The 14896-nt window shown below is 44.9% G+C and overlaps 1 protein-coding gene across 1 annotated transcript in view; it reads left to right on the top strand.

Annotated features, from left to right (window-relative positions):
* The window catches only part of TSG101 (tumor susceptibility 101), a 68349-nt gene extending 56619 nt beyond the window's left edge, over positions 1–11730 (top strand). Inside the window, exon 10 of the mRNA XM_068259561.1 lies at positions 9737–11730. Coding sequence (XP_068115662.1) covers positions 9737–9826 — 90 coding nt within the window. The 3' untranslated portion in view covers positions 9827–11730. The remainder of the gene's footprint in view (positions 1–9736) is intronic.
* The last annotated feature ends 3166 nt before the right edge of the window (positions 11731–14896 follow it).

Here is a 14896-nt window from a genome sequence, read left to right as displayed (position 1 = left end):
CGTGTGAGATTAGTGAGGAAATATAAAAAAAAAAAAATTACACCTTTATTTCCAAATAATATATTGTCACCATACTTTGTTCTAGAGACATTATTAAAATCTTGTGATAACCAGGACAAATAGGCAGATAACATGTGTGGGTTTTATGTACAGGAGCAGTGTTTATATTAAAACTATAGGGGATAAAATTGGAGAAAGTGTATTTGTTTCATTTTTGCCTTGTTTCTTGTTTTTTTCCCTTTAAAATGCATAGAAAGTAAAGTAATTACTGAAAACAAATATTAACCCCAAAAAGTTCAATTGGTGGTGAAAAAACAAGATAGAAATCATTTCATTGTGATTAGTAGTGATGAAGCTATTGGCAAATGAAAGGGATGAGCACTGAAAGGTGAAAATCGCTCTTGTCTGTTAGGGTAAAAACCGCTTTGGGGTGAAGTGGTTAAAGGACAACTGTACCAAGAGGTATATGGAGGCAGCCTACCAGATGCCTGTCTGTCCTGCTGATCCTCTGCCACTAATACTTTTAGCCATAGCCCTTAAACAAGCATGCAGAAGATCAGGTGATTCTGACAATATTGTCAGATCCGACAAGTTTAGCTGCATGCTTGTTTCTGGTGTAATTCAGACACTACTGCAGCTACATAGATCAGCAGGGCTGCCAGGCAACTGGTATTGATTAAAAGGAAATAACTATGGCATCCTCCATATACCTCTCACTACAGTTGTCCTTTAAGTGAACAGATTTGCGAACTTCAGTTGTAGTACTGTGGCCAAACTGATGTCTAATAGGGTGATATTTGCTAATGTCAGATAAAGTGCTTTACCTGGTCAGGCGTACAGACCGCGGTCACTTCCCGCACTGGGGATATTTGCTGAAATGTGAAAACGCAGCGCATGCATTTTTTCATGGATTTTGGAGCGATAGTGGTTCAAATGTAAAAAAAAATCTCGATAGTGGTTTAAATGTAAAAAAACATCTTTAGTTTTAAGTTTACGCCTAATATTAGGTATGTTTTTTCCGATTCCCCGATACTTGCCTAAAGCTACACAACTTTGCATTGCTCCCACATTGCTGCTTCTCACAGCCTCCATCCCACTTCCTGATATACTCCACAAGCAAAAAATGACCAGCACTTGCCGATTCTTAAGAATCGGCAAGTGCTGGTCATTTTTTTACTTGTGGTCTACATCAAGTCTGTGCTAGCCACACGGACTAGACCTGGCACAGCCATTGAAGCAAGATAGATGTGCTGTCCGAGAAGTACAAATACTTCCTGATATACTGAAAGGCCCGTGGCTGTAATAGCCACGCCCACTCACAGATGTGGGCTGCCATAGTGACCTTCGGCACTCCTCCTGAACCAAGGGGATGCAGACAGAAGCCCCACTGTGGCGTCCTTGCTCAGTGTTCTCCCCAGAATTTTATTTCAAGCCGAGTGGCATGAAAAAGTAGCCGGGTGGGGTGAGATCAGAGAATGCAGTGCCGGCGCTTCTCTGCACTATTCTGCTTACAGCATAGGAGGAGGTAAGCAGATGACAGCCGGGTGCTTACCAAAACTAACCGGGTGGAGCACCCGGGTAAAAGGGCCTGGGGAGAACACTGCTTGCTGGAAATTTGTATTGATCCTGGTAAGTGAGGGGTGGGAAGGGGAGGAGGCTCGTTTGGGCAAAGCGGGAGGGCTCATGTAAGTTGGGGGGAGTAAGAGGGAGCGGGCAGTGGGTGAAAGATATAACAAGGAAACATGTGTAAAACGCTTTTCTCCTGTAGGACCCAAAGCGCATAAGCTTGTCTAAGATCAGTACATAGTGATGTGTACGGGGGAAATGTTATGTGATCATAAATGCCAGACCGAACAGGTGGCTTTTCAGTGTTGATTTAAATGTGTCCAGGGTTGGAGCTGTCTTGATTAAAGGAACTCCGAGCAGTGCAGAAACTATGAAAAGATGCATATCATTTTAAAGCTCTCTTTCTCCTGTTTCCAATGATATATAAACCGCCGCCCTATGCCTTTTAGTTTTCGCTATTTTCGCGATTGAAATTGCCGCGGCGGGGGGCGGAGCTAGCCATGGCGGCGTAAGGACCTATCTGGACGGAGCTCCTCACTTTAACAGCTTAAACTACCTGTCCGACGGCACTTACGGAGGCAGAAACCACCCAAAGTATGCCCGGAGACCCCAAGAAAAAGAATACCACCAACAAAACACCTAAAAAAGAAAAACTGACCCAGCAATCCGTGTCAAAGTTTCTAACGCGCCCTGCCACTCCGGAGCCCAAGATGGCCGACACTCCCGCCACGAGAGGAGCCAAAGCAAAGGAAGACGTCAATGAGGCTACTACCCGCTCCTTAAATGAAATACGGGACTATCTCCACAGCCTCCCCACGAAAAACGACCTCACAGAGCTGGCAGAAAAAATCACTGCGAGCACAAGAGCTGAGCTCCAATCGTTAGCAACGACGGTGACTGACAACAGCGCCCGTATCACAGCAGCAGAGGTCAATATTCAAGCCTTACAAGCAGATCTAGCAGCACTTAAGGAGTCTCAGACACGCCAAACAACCTTGAACACCATGATGAGAACCGGCATAGAGGACTTACAAAATCGGAGCCGCCGGAACAACATCCGACTTCGGGGCCTGCCGGAATCCGTAGAGGCGGACCAGCTAACGTCCACGGTGACGGCCATCTTCAACGGCCTCTTGGGTAACCCAGAAGATACAGCCATTCAAATGGACCGTATACACCGAGCCCTACGTGCAAAACCAACTGCAGACGATCCACCCCGAGATGTGGTCTGTAGGATCCACCACTTTCCACTTAAAGAAAACATCATGAAGGCGGCAAGACAGCGGATAGAAATTCTCTATGAGGGCAACCAACTGAGCCTGTTTCAAGATTTGGCGCCCTGTACGCTAGCCCAAAGAAGAGCGCTGCAACCGCTGCTGAAGGAGCTACAGGAGAGGGGAGCGGTATACAAGTGGGGGTTCCCCTTCCAGCTACAGATCACCCTGGAGGGGAAATCTTTCATTTTGCGTACCCCGGCAGATCTACCGGAGTTGTTCCGCTCACTAGGGGTGCCGGAGACCGAAGTACCAGAATGGAAGCCGGAGCAGCTTTTCCTTGGCCTTCCGCAACGCACACGGAAGCAACAGCAGGCACGGAACAAGTCTAGAGGAGACGACTAACGGAGCTACTTAGATGCAGATAAGTGGGGTAATTTTGTAATCGCTAAGCTAGTGGGATCCTAGTTAGGTGGGGCGGGGGGACCTGGGTAATGGGAAGAGGGGATTGCGGCCTATCTAGGTATACTCTGGGCGAGGAATATCGGATGGCGAATTACTTAAGCCACGAACAAACAGATATATATGTCAGCAAGAAAGAGCGGCTGGCCACTTACGGTCTAGACTTGTACAGTTTAAAGACAGCTGAGGCCTATTTGCAAAGCTCACGAGCTTACAATACACGCTCAGGCCTATGTTCTCCTAGTGGTTAAGCTGACCCTTATTAATATGGGACAATTGCACTCCGTTACAACTGATATGATGTCATAATATTATGTGAAAATGTGAGGCAAAGATCTTCTTGCTATCTGAATGCCTTTGAGCTAGCTTAACTTTTGTATATGCTTATGTACCTTGAAGTAATAGGATTTATGCTCTCATATGTTTAATTTTAAAATTGTGGCGCCATCTGAGATCTCAAACATTATAGCTCAGGGAACGCAGTGTAGATTTGCAATACAAACGCACATTGATTATAATTGCCATAGAAAACAAGACCACTACCCAGTATATGAGGCTTCATGCGTACTCAGGGGCCCCTGCCCCCCTCTTCCCCTCGAACCTCACCTGACCCACGAGATCTGACACCTATTTATTTTTATACTAGAGATTAGATTATAGTCTCTGGATTAAGCATCTATAACAGCATACAGAGAAATTTTCTTTACAACCTAAGTTGATCTAAGATATAAACCCATACCCACTATAAGGGGGACAGTTCGGGTTTAGGTGGTTCTTTCTACAATTTTCACTGATAAGGTAGTTAATAGTAAGCCTCATTCATACTTAAACTTATTAGAGTGGGGGAGCCTCGGACGGGACATGACCGTCATGCTATTTTCCTTCCCACATAGGGCAGTCCTAGAGACTGATATCACTGAAGGATGGCCTTGGCTCACTACTCAGCATAATGTTTGGATGTTAATTTTATTCTGTTATGTTTTACCTTCCGGGATGCGAGGTGTTCATTCTCAGCTCTACAATAGTGATGCATATAAATGACAAACTTAAAAATAGTATCGATCAACGCCAGGGGGTTAAACATTCCTGAAAAGAGGACTGCACTTCTACATGATATGTGGAAGAAAAAGGCAGACATAGTGTTAATTCAGGAAACACACTTTAAAGGGACTAAAATTCCGAAGCTAACCAATAAACATTTTCAATCCCTGTATACTAGCAACTCACCTGATTCCAAGACAAAAGGAGTCGCAGTTCTCTTGAGCAAAAACGTACCAGCTACAGATATTGAAATAGAAACAGATGACCAGGGTAGAAGTATCATGATAAAATGCCTCCTCAATCAGCAAAAGCATACCATATGCTCCCTGTATGCCCCCAACGTAAACCAGGTTACTTTCCTGCTAAATTTCTTAGAAAAACTGGACACATTCCGTGAAGGTAGTTTAATTATAGGGGGAGATCTCAATATAACCCTGAACCCAGAAATAGATACCTCTCATGGAAAATCTTTCATCTCCCATCACAAACTAAACAGATTGAAAAGAGCCCTAAGAGAAAGACAACTGGTAGACGTGTGGAGGCTGCTCAACCCAAATGCCAAAGATTTTACGTTTTATTCTCCGCTTCATGCGATGTACTCGAGAATAGACTATATACTTATTTCACATGATTTGCTTTCAGAAACACAGAGTGCAGACATTGGCATAATCTCTTATTCAGACCACGCCCCTATCTCCACAGAACTCTATTGTAGGCCTCTGTGTGAAAAGGCCTTTAATTGGAAGTTTAATCCCTCCATGTTGTCCGAGCCGGAGAACGTGGCAGCTATCAAACAAGAGCTTGAAACTTATTTTCGACTTAATTTAACCAATGACGTCTCCTGCCTGACAACATGGGAAGCCCACAAATGTGTGCTTAGAGGATTTCTGATCCAGCTGGGTTCCAGAATCAAGAAGCGACGTAGCAAGGAGCTCGCTGATCTGATATCTGAAATTCAGGAGTTGGAGCAAAGACATAAACATCATCCCGTACCACAAGACCTACAAAGACTAAAGGAAGCTAGGGACTCAGTTATGAGAATCATGAAGGCGAAATACTTAAAAGCGGCACACAGATGTCAGAATGTTTTCTACCAAGGCGGAAACAAATCAGGCAAAATTCTGGCCCGAGCTCTGAGAGCAGCAACAACGAAATTATATTCCCCAAATTGTAGATTCTAAAGCCCAAAAACATATACGTAATACATCGATAGCCGCGACCTTTCGGGATTTTTATGCTAAATTGTACAATCTGAGGGGGGAGTCTGGGACGGGCAGAGAATCCATACTAAGAGAAAAGATGAAACAGTATCTGAGAGAGGCCTCTATGCCTAAACTGTCGCAGGAAATGATTGAGGAATTAGAGGAACCAATTTCTGAAGAAGAAATAATACAAGTAATCTCTCAAATCAAACCGGGAAAGGCTCCGGGGCCAGATGGTTATCCTATAGAATACTTTAAGCATTTCAAGAGCATCCTGGTCCCTTTCATGTGTAGAGCCTTTAACAAAATCGCAGATCCCGAAGGAAATGACTCCTTCTCTATTCAGACGCTTGAATCCCATATTTCGGTTATACTCAAACCAAACAAAGACCCCTCCTCGTGTGCCAGTTACCGGCCCATATCGCTGCTTAACTTAGATCTTAAGATTTTCTCCAAAATTCTGGCCAACAGACTTGCGACCCATATGAATCACCTTATTCACTGGGATCAAGTAGGCTTTATTCCGGGTAGAGAGGGGAGAGATAACACTATCAAAACTCTCGATGCGGTCCAGTCTGCTCGGTCGGAGTCATTCCCTCTGATGCTACTTTCAACAGACGCTGAAAAGGCTTTCGACCGAGTAGACTGGACCTGGATGTTGGAGGTACTCGGGCACATTGCCTTGGGTCCTAGGATGCTCCAGTGTGTACGGGCTCTGTACTCGGCGCCTACGGCACGGGTCAAGACCAACGGGTTTTTATCAGATGCACTTCAAATCAGAAACGGCACAAGACAGGGATGTCCATTCTCTCCTCTAATCTTTGCCTTGGCCCTGGAGCCTTTCCTGTGCCACATACGAAGTAATGCTGACATTCAGGGTCTTATGTACGGTGAGAACCAAACAAAAATAGCAGCGTACGCAGACGATTTACTGTTTTACATTTCTAACCCAAGGATAGGGTTACCGAATCTTCTAAAGGAGTTCCACAGATTTGGAGACATCTCACAATTTAAGATCAACCTAGACAAATGTGAGGCGCTGAGCGTCAGCCTTCCTTTAGAATTACAGTCCTCTCTGAAGGAAAACTTTCCTTTCAAATGGAATGAGCAATTTATAACATATCTGGGGACAAAGATTACCCCAATATCAGGGATATTTTCCCAAAAAACTTTCCGCCTCTGCTGAAAACTTTGACAGCAGATCTAAAAAAGTGGGATAAACCCCAATTTTCTTGGTTGGGACGAATAGCAATCATTAAAATGAACGTGATGCCACGAATCTTGTACCTGTTCCAGACTCTCCCTGTCCAGATACCAAATTCCTTTCTCAGAAAAACTCAGACGATATTTAATAAATACGTCTGGAAGAGTAAACCTCCCCGAATTCAGAGACAAATCCTATATAGGCCCAAACATGCAGGGGGTCTAGCTGTCCCGGACGTACAAAAATACTATTACGCAGCTGTCTTAACAAGGCAGATTGATTGGCATAGACATGTTACATCCAAACAATGGGTTGGAGTCGAACAACACTTTACCCGATTTCCCCTGGTTAATCTACCCTGGTCATCAGCAACACTTAAATCAGAATGGTCTAAATTGGACCTGGTCCAAAACACTCTGAGGGTGTTCTCTAGAGCACGATCCCTGCCTGGCGTCTCTTCTTGGCCTACCCCTCTCACTCCAATTTGGGACAATCCGGGCTTTGAACATGGCTGTAACCCAGGATATCTGAGATATTGGAAAGCTAATGGTCCATCAAAAATTCAGGACCTGCTCACTCTCAATAGATGGGCAACCCTGGAAGAGCTACAGCTAAAATATCGTAACCATAATCTTGATTGGTGGGGACATATGCAATTGAAACACTTTGTGAGGGCGGTGGGGGTCACACCAGGAAACGTGCGCAGCCCCACAGAGTTTGAAAAACTGTGCCAAGCCGGAGAACCCCTGAGGAAATCCCTATCCCTGATTTACTCCATATTATCGTGCCAAGATGTAGACACTTTACCCTTCTTTGAGGCGTGGGAGAGAGACCTGCAGGCATCTTTTACCACGGCTCAGAAGAGAATGATGTGTACCCTTGCTCACAAGGCCTCTGCAGCATCCCGAATACAAGAAATAAACTACAAAATTTTGGCCAGATGGTACTATACCCCCGCCAAGTTGGCACACATATTCCCAGAGAGAGACCCAAATTGCTGGAGATGTAAAACGGCTGTGGGTTCGCTGGTTCATGTTCTGTGGGACTGCGCACTAATAGGCCCCTTTTGGAAAAAGATTAAGGGGTTGCTCGGGGAGATGTCAGGCAGAGATATCCCATTTAATGCTCAATTCTACCTATTGAATTTAAACACCTGGAGGATGAAGTCCTTTAAAGGGTCTGTGGTAAGACATATTTTAAATGCTGCAAAACCAGTACTTATGAGAGCGTGGGGAACAAACAGGATTCCCAGGCTTTCAGAAATTGTTAAAGAACTTGACCTTATCTACGATCTAGAGAATACAATTTACACGCTTCAAAACAGAACCGAAAAATTCAACAAAACATGGAGAATTTGGGTTATGTATAGATACTCACCTGAATTCAGACAAGCAATTGATGCAGATAGATAGACGGGCCGGATGACCCTCATAGGGGCATCCGCCTAACATACCCTGGCATTGGTTGATCATACAGGTAGCCGAATACTGTCGCTTCTGTAGGCTGAACCCTCGTGTCCCGGAGTTTGTTTAGTAACCAAAGTTGGTTGCTATCAATAGTTACTTTAATACAAAAAATGTGAGTAAACTATACTTAATGCCATTAAACCTGTGGATGTAATTATCAGTAGATAAATACAACTTTCCTATGTGCACTATATATAACTATGTACATCCATGGTTGCTGGTTATATGTTTGCTTTATATATGCTTTCTCAAAATAAAAGTATTTGAAAAAAAAAGAAATTGCCGCGGCCGCGATTTCAATCGAAAATAGAGAAAACTGAAAGGCGTAGAGCGACGATTTAGGTGTCGTCAGAAAGAGGAGAAAGAGAGCTTTAAAATGATATCCATCTTTCCATAGTTACATTGTATTGCTAAATGGAGCTGCTGACTTTAGGAAGAAGTCGCCCTGTGTAATACAATGTAACTATGGAAAGATGGGTATCATTTTAAAGCTCTCTTTCTCCTCTTTCTGGCGTCGCTCTACGCCTTTTAATTTTCTCTATTTTCGCGATTGAAATCGCGGCCACTGCAATTTCAATCGTGAAAATAGCGTAAACTAAAATTCGTAGGGCGGCGGTTTATATATCATTGGAAAGAGGAGAAAGAGAGCTTTAAAAGGATATGCATCTTTCCATAGTTTCTGCACTGCTCGGAGTCCCTTTAAGTTTGGCAAGGCATTCCACAGGGTAGGGGCAGCATGTCAGAGAGCTCTGGCTCCAAAGGATTTCTTAGTTGGGGGTGGTCAAGTTATTGGATCCTTTTGATCTGAGGTTGTGGGAGGTGTGACGCAGTTGCAACAAATCCTTCAGATATCTGGGGTCTAGTAGGGATTTGACTGTTAGCATGCCAATTTTGAAAAGGATTCTCCATTTTATAGGTAGCCAGTGTCGTGGGTAAAGGATTGGTTTGGCAATGGCAGGGTTGGCTTGTTAAAGAAGATCTGTAACATTAAAAAAATTCCCATGGGGGTACTCACCTCGGGTGGGGGAAGCCTCCGGATCCTAATGAGGCTTCCCCTGTCCTCCTGTGTCCCACGGTGGTCTCGCTGTGCCCCTCTGAACAGCGGGGATGTAAATATTTACCTTCCTGGCTCCAGCACAGGCGCAGTAGCTGCCCTCGGCTCGGAAATAGGTGGAAATAGCCGATCCCAGTCGGGTCTACTCTAATGCGCAGGTGCAAGTCTCCTGTGCCTACACAGTGCAGCGGACCCAACTGAGATTGGCTATTTCTGCCTATTTCCAAGCCGAGAGCCGCAACAGCGCCCTCGCTGGAACAGGGAAGGTAAATATTGCACAGCCTGACAAATTGTTGGCTGTGCATTCCGTGGGCCAGAGTGAAACCACCGTGGGACACGAGGACGGGAGAAGCCTCGATTAGGATCCGGAGGCTTCCCCCTACCAAGATGAGTACCCCCAGGGGAAGTTTTTTTTTTTTTTTTTTCAGAGTCTGTAAGTCTTGCGTCTAGTCTATTAGTCTAGGTAGGTTCTGAAGTGAAGCCTTATGCATATAAATTGATTTACAGTATTTGCTTTTTTTTTCCAGCACGTGCGACTATTGTCCCGCAAGCAGTTCCAGCTCCGAGCGCTGATGCAGAAGGCCAGGAAGACGGCCGGACTGAGCGACCTGTATTAACATCCATTTCCATCGTCCCTTCCCCCTTCAGATTTTTTTTTCTCCTTTTTTATTCATATCATATTTTTATTGTTTTCTCAGTTTTTTTCAGATCATTAGAGATTTGGGTTAAGTTATTCTTACTGTAAAAAAAACAAAAAATACCCAAACAAAAAAAAAAAAATACTCTTCCGGTAAGGAGGCTATGTTGAATCGATGCACTTTGTCTTTGGTTTAGGTAGAGCCCTTGAAGAGGGGTGAACAGACCTGTAGCAGACGGTATTGCTTCCAACACTGGGTATCACAGGAACCGATAGCAGTTTGCCCTCCCTCCCCCTTCTGATTTGAACACAGAGCGCTACTGATTGGACCTGCAGTTTCAGTGTGGAAAAATAAACTAGAGGCTTTCTCAGTGCCCCTCCACCTCGCCTTTCCAGCGCTTTGTCCTCCCAATGCCCTGCACTCTATAAAGCAGCTGAATAGCTTCAGCTCTTTCCACCAAGCCCAAGTGACAGCTCCTTGCTATTGGGCAGACGCGAGCCGTCCTGCACAGTGCAACCACACTTGTGCTCTTATTGGCTCGCAGCGACAAGCTTCGGGATTCCTAACGGGAACAGCGAGGTGGGGGAAGCCTCCCCCCCGTTGGGCCAACTTTAAAGGAGTACTGAGGTGATGTGTATGTGCAATGCCAAGCACAAAATGACTAGGCTGTGTTCCTTTTTTTCTTTCTCTGCCTGAAAGAGTTAAACATCAGGTATGCAAGTGAGAGTTTCGTAACTGGTTGGGACTATAGCGTAACCCTCACTGATAAGGAATTTCCTGTAATAAAATGGCTTCTGAAAGCAGGAAAGTGATAAATAGGGTCAATAGTTCATAGATTTTAGCTCTAGCATACTTCAATGCATGTGTCATTGAGCAGAGACGATCAGACAGTAAAAATGTAAAAAGTTGATTTTAATATGAAATAAAACTGGGGTATCTAGAAAAAAAAGAAGTAATTTTTAGGAGGAGGAACAATACAATTGTTTATTTCATCAGTTTATTTTCATTTCGGTTGTCATGTAATTACCGCTTTTACTACAGCATTAGTTTAACTACCTAACGACCGCAACACGCCGATGGGGGTGACCACGGCGGCAGCCCCAGGACCACCTAATGCCAATTGGCGTCAAGTCCTGGAGCTGCAGTTTGGCAGTGTGCGCATGCGTGATCGTACCCTGCCTGTTCACACAGCTCCGAGATTGCGGCTAGCAGACTATTTAGAGCCGACAGGGGGAAAGAATTCCCCTTTGTTTACATTTGTACAGCGCTGCTATCTCCTGCAGCGCTGTACAAGGGGCACTGGGCTGTCCCTCAGAGCGGCTCGATCTGTGTGGCGTCTCAAAGGCTGATGCCTGAGAGGTGGGGAGCAGTGCCGATCGCCATCCAATGGCGATTAGGACGGCACTCAGAGGGTGGACGGAGGGAGGAAAAATCCTCCCTTAGTGTAAAAAAAAAAAAAAAAAAAAAAAAAAGTCGCAGCAGCGATTAGACACCTCCAACATGGTGTCCTACTAAGGACAATAAAAGGAGGAAAACCTGAATTGTGTGCCGAGTTGCAGGGCTGTGCAGCACCCTGACCAAGCTGCACAGCCCTGTATTGTAAAAAATGGCCTGGTCGTTAGGGGGGTTTAGCACTGCACTCCTCAAGTGGTTAAGCCCAATAAACTGTTATGATCGAGCAAGATGATTATTAGTGGTCATTTCAGGTGAGCATTTAGCAATGATCACTTTATGGACAGTGCAGCAGTAGGATAAAGTGTGGGAGGAAAACTACAATGAAAATTAAAAGGAACTATAGTCAAAATAATGTAATTAACCACTTTATGACAACCTGACTTATAAAAACGTCCTGCTAGAGCCTCTTAAAGGGAAGGTTCAGGGTGGCTGTTAAAAAAATAAAAATGCCCATCCACTTACCTGGGGCTTCCTCCAGCCCGTGGCAGCCAGGACGTGCCCTCAGCGCCGATCCGCAGGCTCCCGGTCCCCTCCGGTGGCTGACCCGACCTGGCCAGGCCGGCTGCCAGGTCGGGCTCTTCTGCGTTTCAAAATGCGCCTCACGGGGGCGCGCTGACGTCATCGGACGTCCTCCGGGCTGTACTGCGCAGGCTCAGAACTACTGAGCCTGCGCAGTACAGCCCGGAGGACGTCCGATGACGTCAGCGCGCCCCCGTGAGGCGCATTTTGAAAAGCAGAAGAGCCCGGCCTGGCCAGGTCGGGTCGGCCACCGGAGGGGACCGGGAGCCTGCGGATCGGCGCCGAGGGCACGTCCTGGCTGCCACGGGCTGGGGGAAGCCCCAGGTAAGTGGATGGGCATTTTTATTTTTTTAACAGCCACCCTGAACCTTCCCTTTAATGGCTCCAGGACGTTTTTATAAGTCAGACGGTGCTGCTGCCGCTGTGTGCATGCGCGTGAAGATTGTGGGGAAAAAAAGTACACCTTTATTTCGAAATAATATATTGTCACCATACTTTGTACTAGGGTCATAATTAAAATGTTGTGATAACCAGGACAAATGGGCAGATAAAATGTGTGGGTTTTATGTACAGTAGCAGTGTTTATATTAAAACTATAGGGGATGAAATTGGAGAAATAGTGTATTTTTTCATTTTTTCCTTGTATTTCCCTTTAAAATGCATAGAAAATAAAGTAATTACTGAAAACAAATCTCAACCCCAAAAAGCCCAATTTGTGGTGAAAAAAACAAGATATAGATCATTTAATTGTGATTAGTAGTGATTAAGCTATTGGCAAATGAAAGGGATGAGCACTGAAAGGTGAAAATCACTCTTGTCCGTTAGGGTAAAAACCGCCTTGGGGTGAAGTGGTTAATAAAATTCCTTTTTTTATTTGCAATATTCATTTATATATTGTTTAGTCAAGGTTTGCCCACTGTAAAATCTTTTCTCTCCCTGATTTACATTCTGAAATTTGTCACGGCAACATCTTCAGTACTGGCAGGTGATCTCTGCGGAATATTCGTTTTCGGAGTTCTAAAGCCAGTAGAAAAGATCTCTGGTCTCCCAGAATGCTCTGGGGGGTTGGGGGAAGAATGCTGCATAATAAACAGCCTAGGCTAAGCCTTAGTGGGAGGGCGGGGCTACATAATATACAGTAATATAGATATACTATAGGTCTTTACAGTTCCTCTTTAAGTATCCATAGTGGTTGAGAGAGTGGGATGCAACGTAGCATAAAAACTCAACGACTAAACTTTTTTCCAAAGATGACCACAAACACTCTTCTTGAGTGACAATAACATAGCGTGTTGTGTACTTTGTATAGAATGACATGAGTTTCTTCTTGTTTCCACTGTTCATAAACTGGCCTTCCATTTGCCCAATATTTCTCAGAGGAAAAGGGAGGGGCTTGTGCGTCTGACTGAGGGAGGGGTTAGTGCGTCTGGCTGAGGGAGGGGCTTGTGCATCTGGCTGAGGGAGGGGCTTGTGCGTCTGGCTGCAGTACCGCCTGTTACAGCGTCTGTGTAGTTCACTAAGTTTCTCGGTAAAAAACTAGATCATTTGCTTAGAGGGCCTGGCTGAAAACAAACTGGGCCCAGTTTGTACAAATAATATATTTTTCTTTTCTTTCTCGCTGGCTTTGCAGGGAAGGCTGTACTGTACTGAGATGTACCTGCTTGTAATTTAAGCGTTTTCCTCCCCTTGTCTATATTTGTATGTGAAGCAAAAAGCTGTACAGTGTAACCAGGAGCAGCTCACAAAACTGCCACGGCAAAACATCCACATGTATGTGAATAACTGAATAATATGTATTATTAAACAAAATACTAATTCTTTCTCAAGTGTGTCCATGTGTCGCTTTCATTACATAATAATACGACTCCTTAACGCTCGGCTCTTATGCTGGGCATACGCAGCTCGGTTTTGCCGCTGAATTCTGCACCCGATCTGCTCGTTTTTCGTATCTTTTCCCGTTGTCCTCCATGCAGAATCGGGCGTGGAAACGAACGGGGGGTGGGGGTGGGGGAGAGATCGGACATGTCGGAAATTATTGAGCCATCTAAATGGCTCAGAATCGAGTCGTGTATTTCCAGCATAAGGGCTTTTCCCATGTTTGTTTTTCAATGGTGTAGAAAGGGATTAGGCACATTGGGGCTTTTTATTGGCTCCACTGCAGAGCGGTTTTCCCTCACTTCCTGTTTCTGGGACCTCCATTGAAGTCTCTGACTTTACTATGAAAACTGCTATTCCGGAGACAGGAAATAAGACCACGATAAACTGTAGTCAGGTAGTTTAAACCAGGAACCGGTAATTTTTTTGCGCTGCTCAATTGCTAAATTAAATTAGTAGAAATAGAGTAGAAACGAAGGCGCCAGTATAGTGTAAAATATAATAAAAGCAGTTTACAAGAGGGGGGGGGGGGTAGTGGTTGACTTTCCTCCCCACAGAAGACTCCACAGATTAGAGTACATTTTAGTAACTATTATTTATTTCATAATGCAATGCGTTTCGCAGGATCACACACTGCTTCCTCAGGCAAATACATAAAGGGCAACTTTAAAAGCGCCAATACAGGAACAGCATCTCTCGATTGCTAAATTAGGCACCACCATAGACCACACTGTAATTTGATGCTATGGCCGCACTTACTGAATTATTTGAAGGCCAGGGTTCAGCTATGTGCCATTATCCCATTCATCCAGAGCTTTGGAGGCATACCTGAAGAAAGGGCGCTGCAATTGCCAGCAGTAGAATCTCGCTAAAATTAGTGACATTCTACTACTAAATTTCCATAGTATAATATCGGTATTATGTACCAATATTTTATATAATTATTACTAAACCTAACCCTTCTCTCGCACAGAACCCTCCCCATCCTTAAGACTCCCACCGGTGGTGCCTGACCCTAAAATTTCCCCCCTGGTGGTGCCTAACCCAACAACCCCCTCCCCACCCACCACCGCAAAGCTGCGCTATGCGGCTATGAATGTAAATTTGGGACCCCGATTAGCGGCAAGAGGGAGCATTTTTTCCACGCACGTTTGGGGGGAAAAAATGGCTTGCAGATACCTATATTTCGGCAGTGCATAG

This window comes from Hyperolius riggenbachi, chromosome 11 (assembly GCF_040937935.1).
Source record: "Hyperolius riggenbachi isolate aHypRig1 chromosome 11, aHypRig1.pri, whole genome shotgun sequence".
Classification (NCBI taxonomy): domain Eukaryota; kingdom Metazoa; phylum Chordata; class Amphibia; order Anura; family Hyperoliidae; genus Hyperolius; species Hyperolius riggenbachi.
This window is presented reverse-complemented; position numbering and strand designations above follow the sequence as displayed.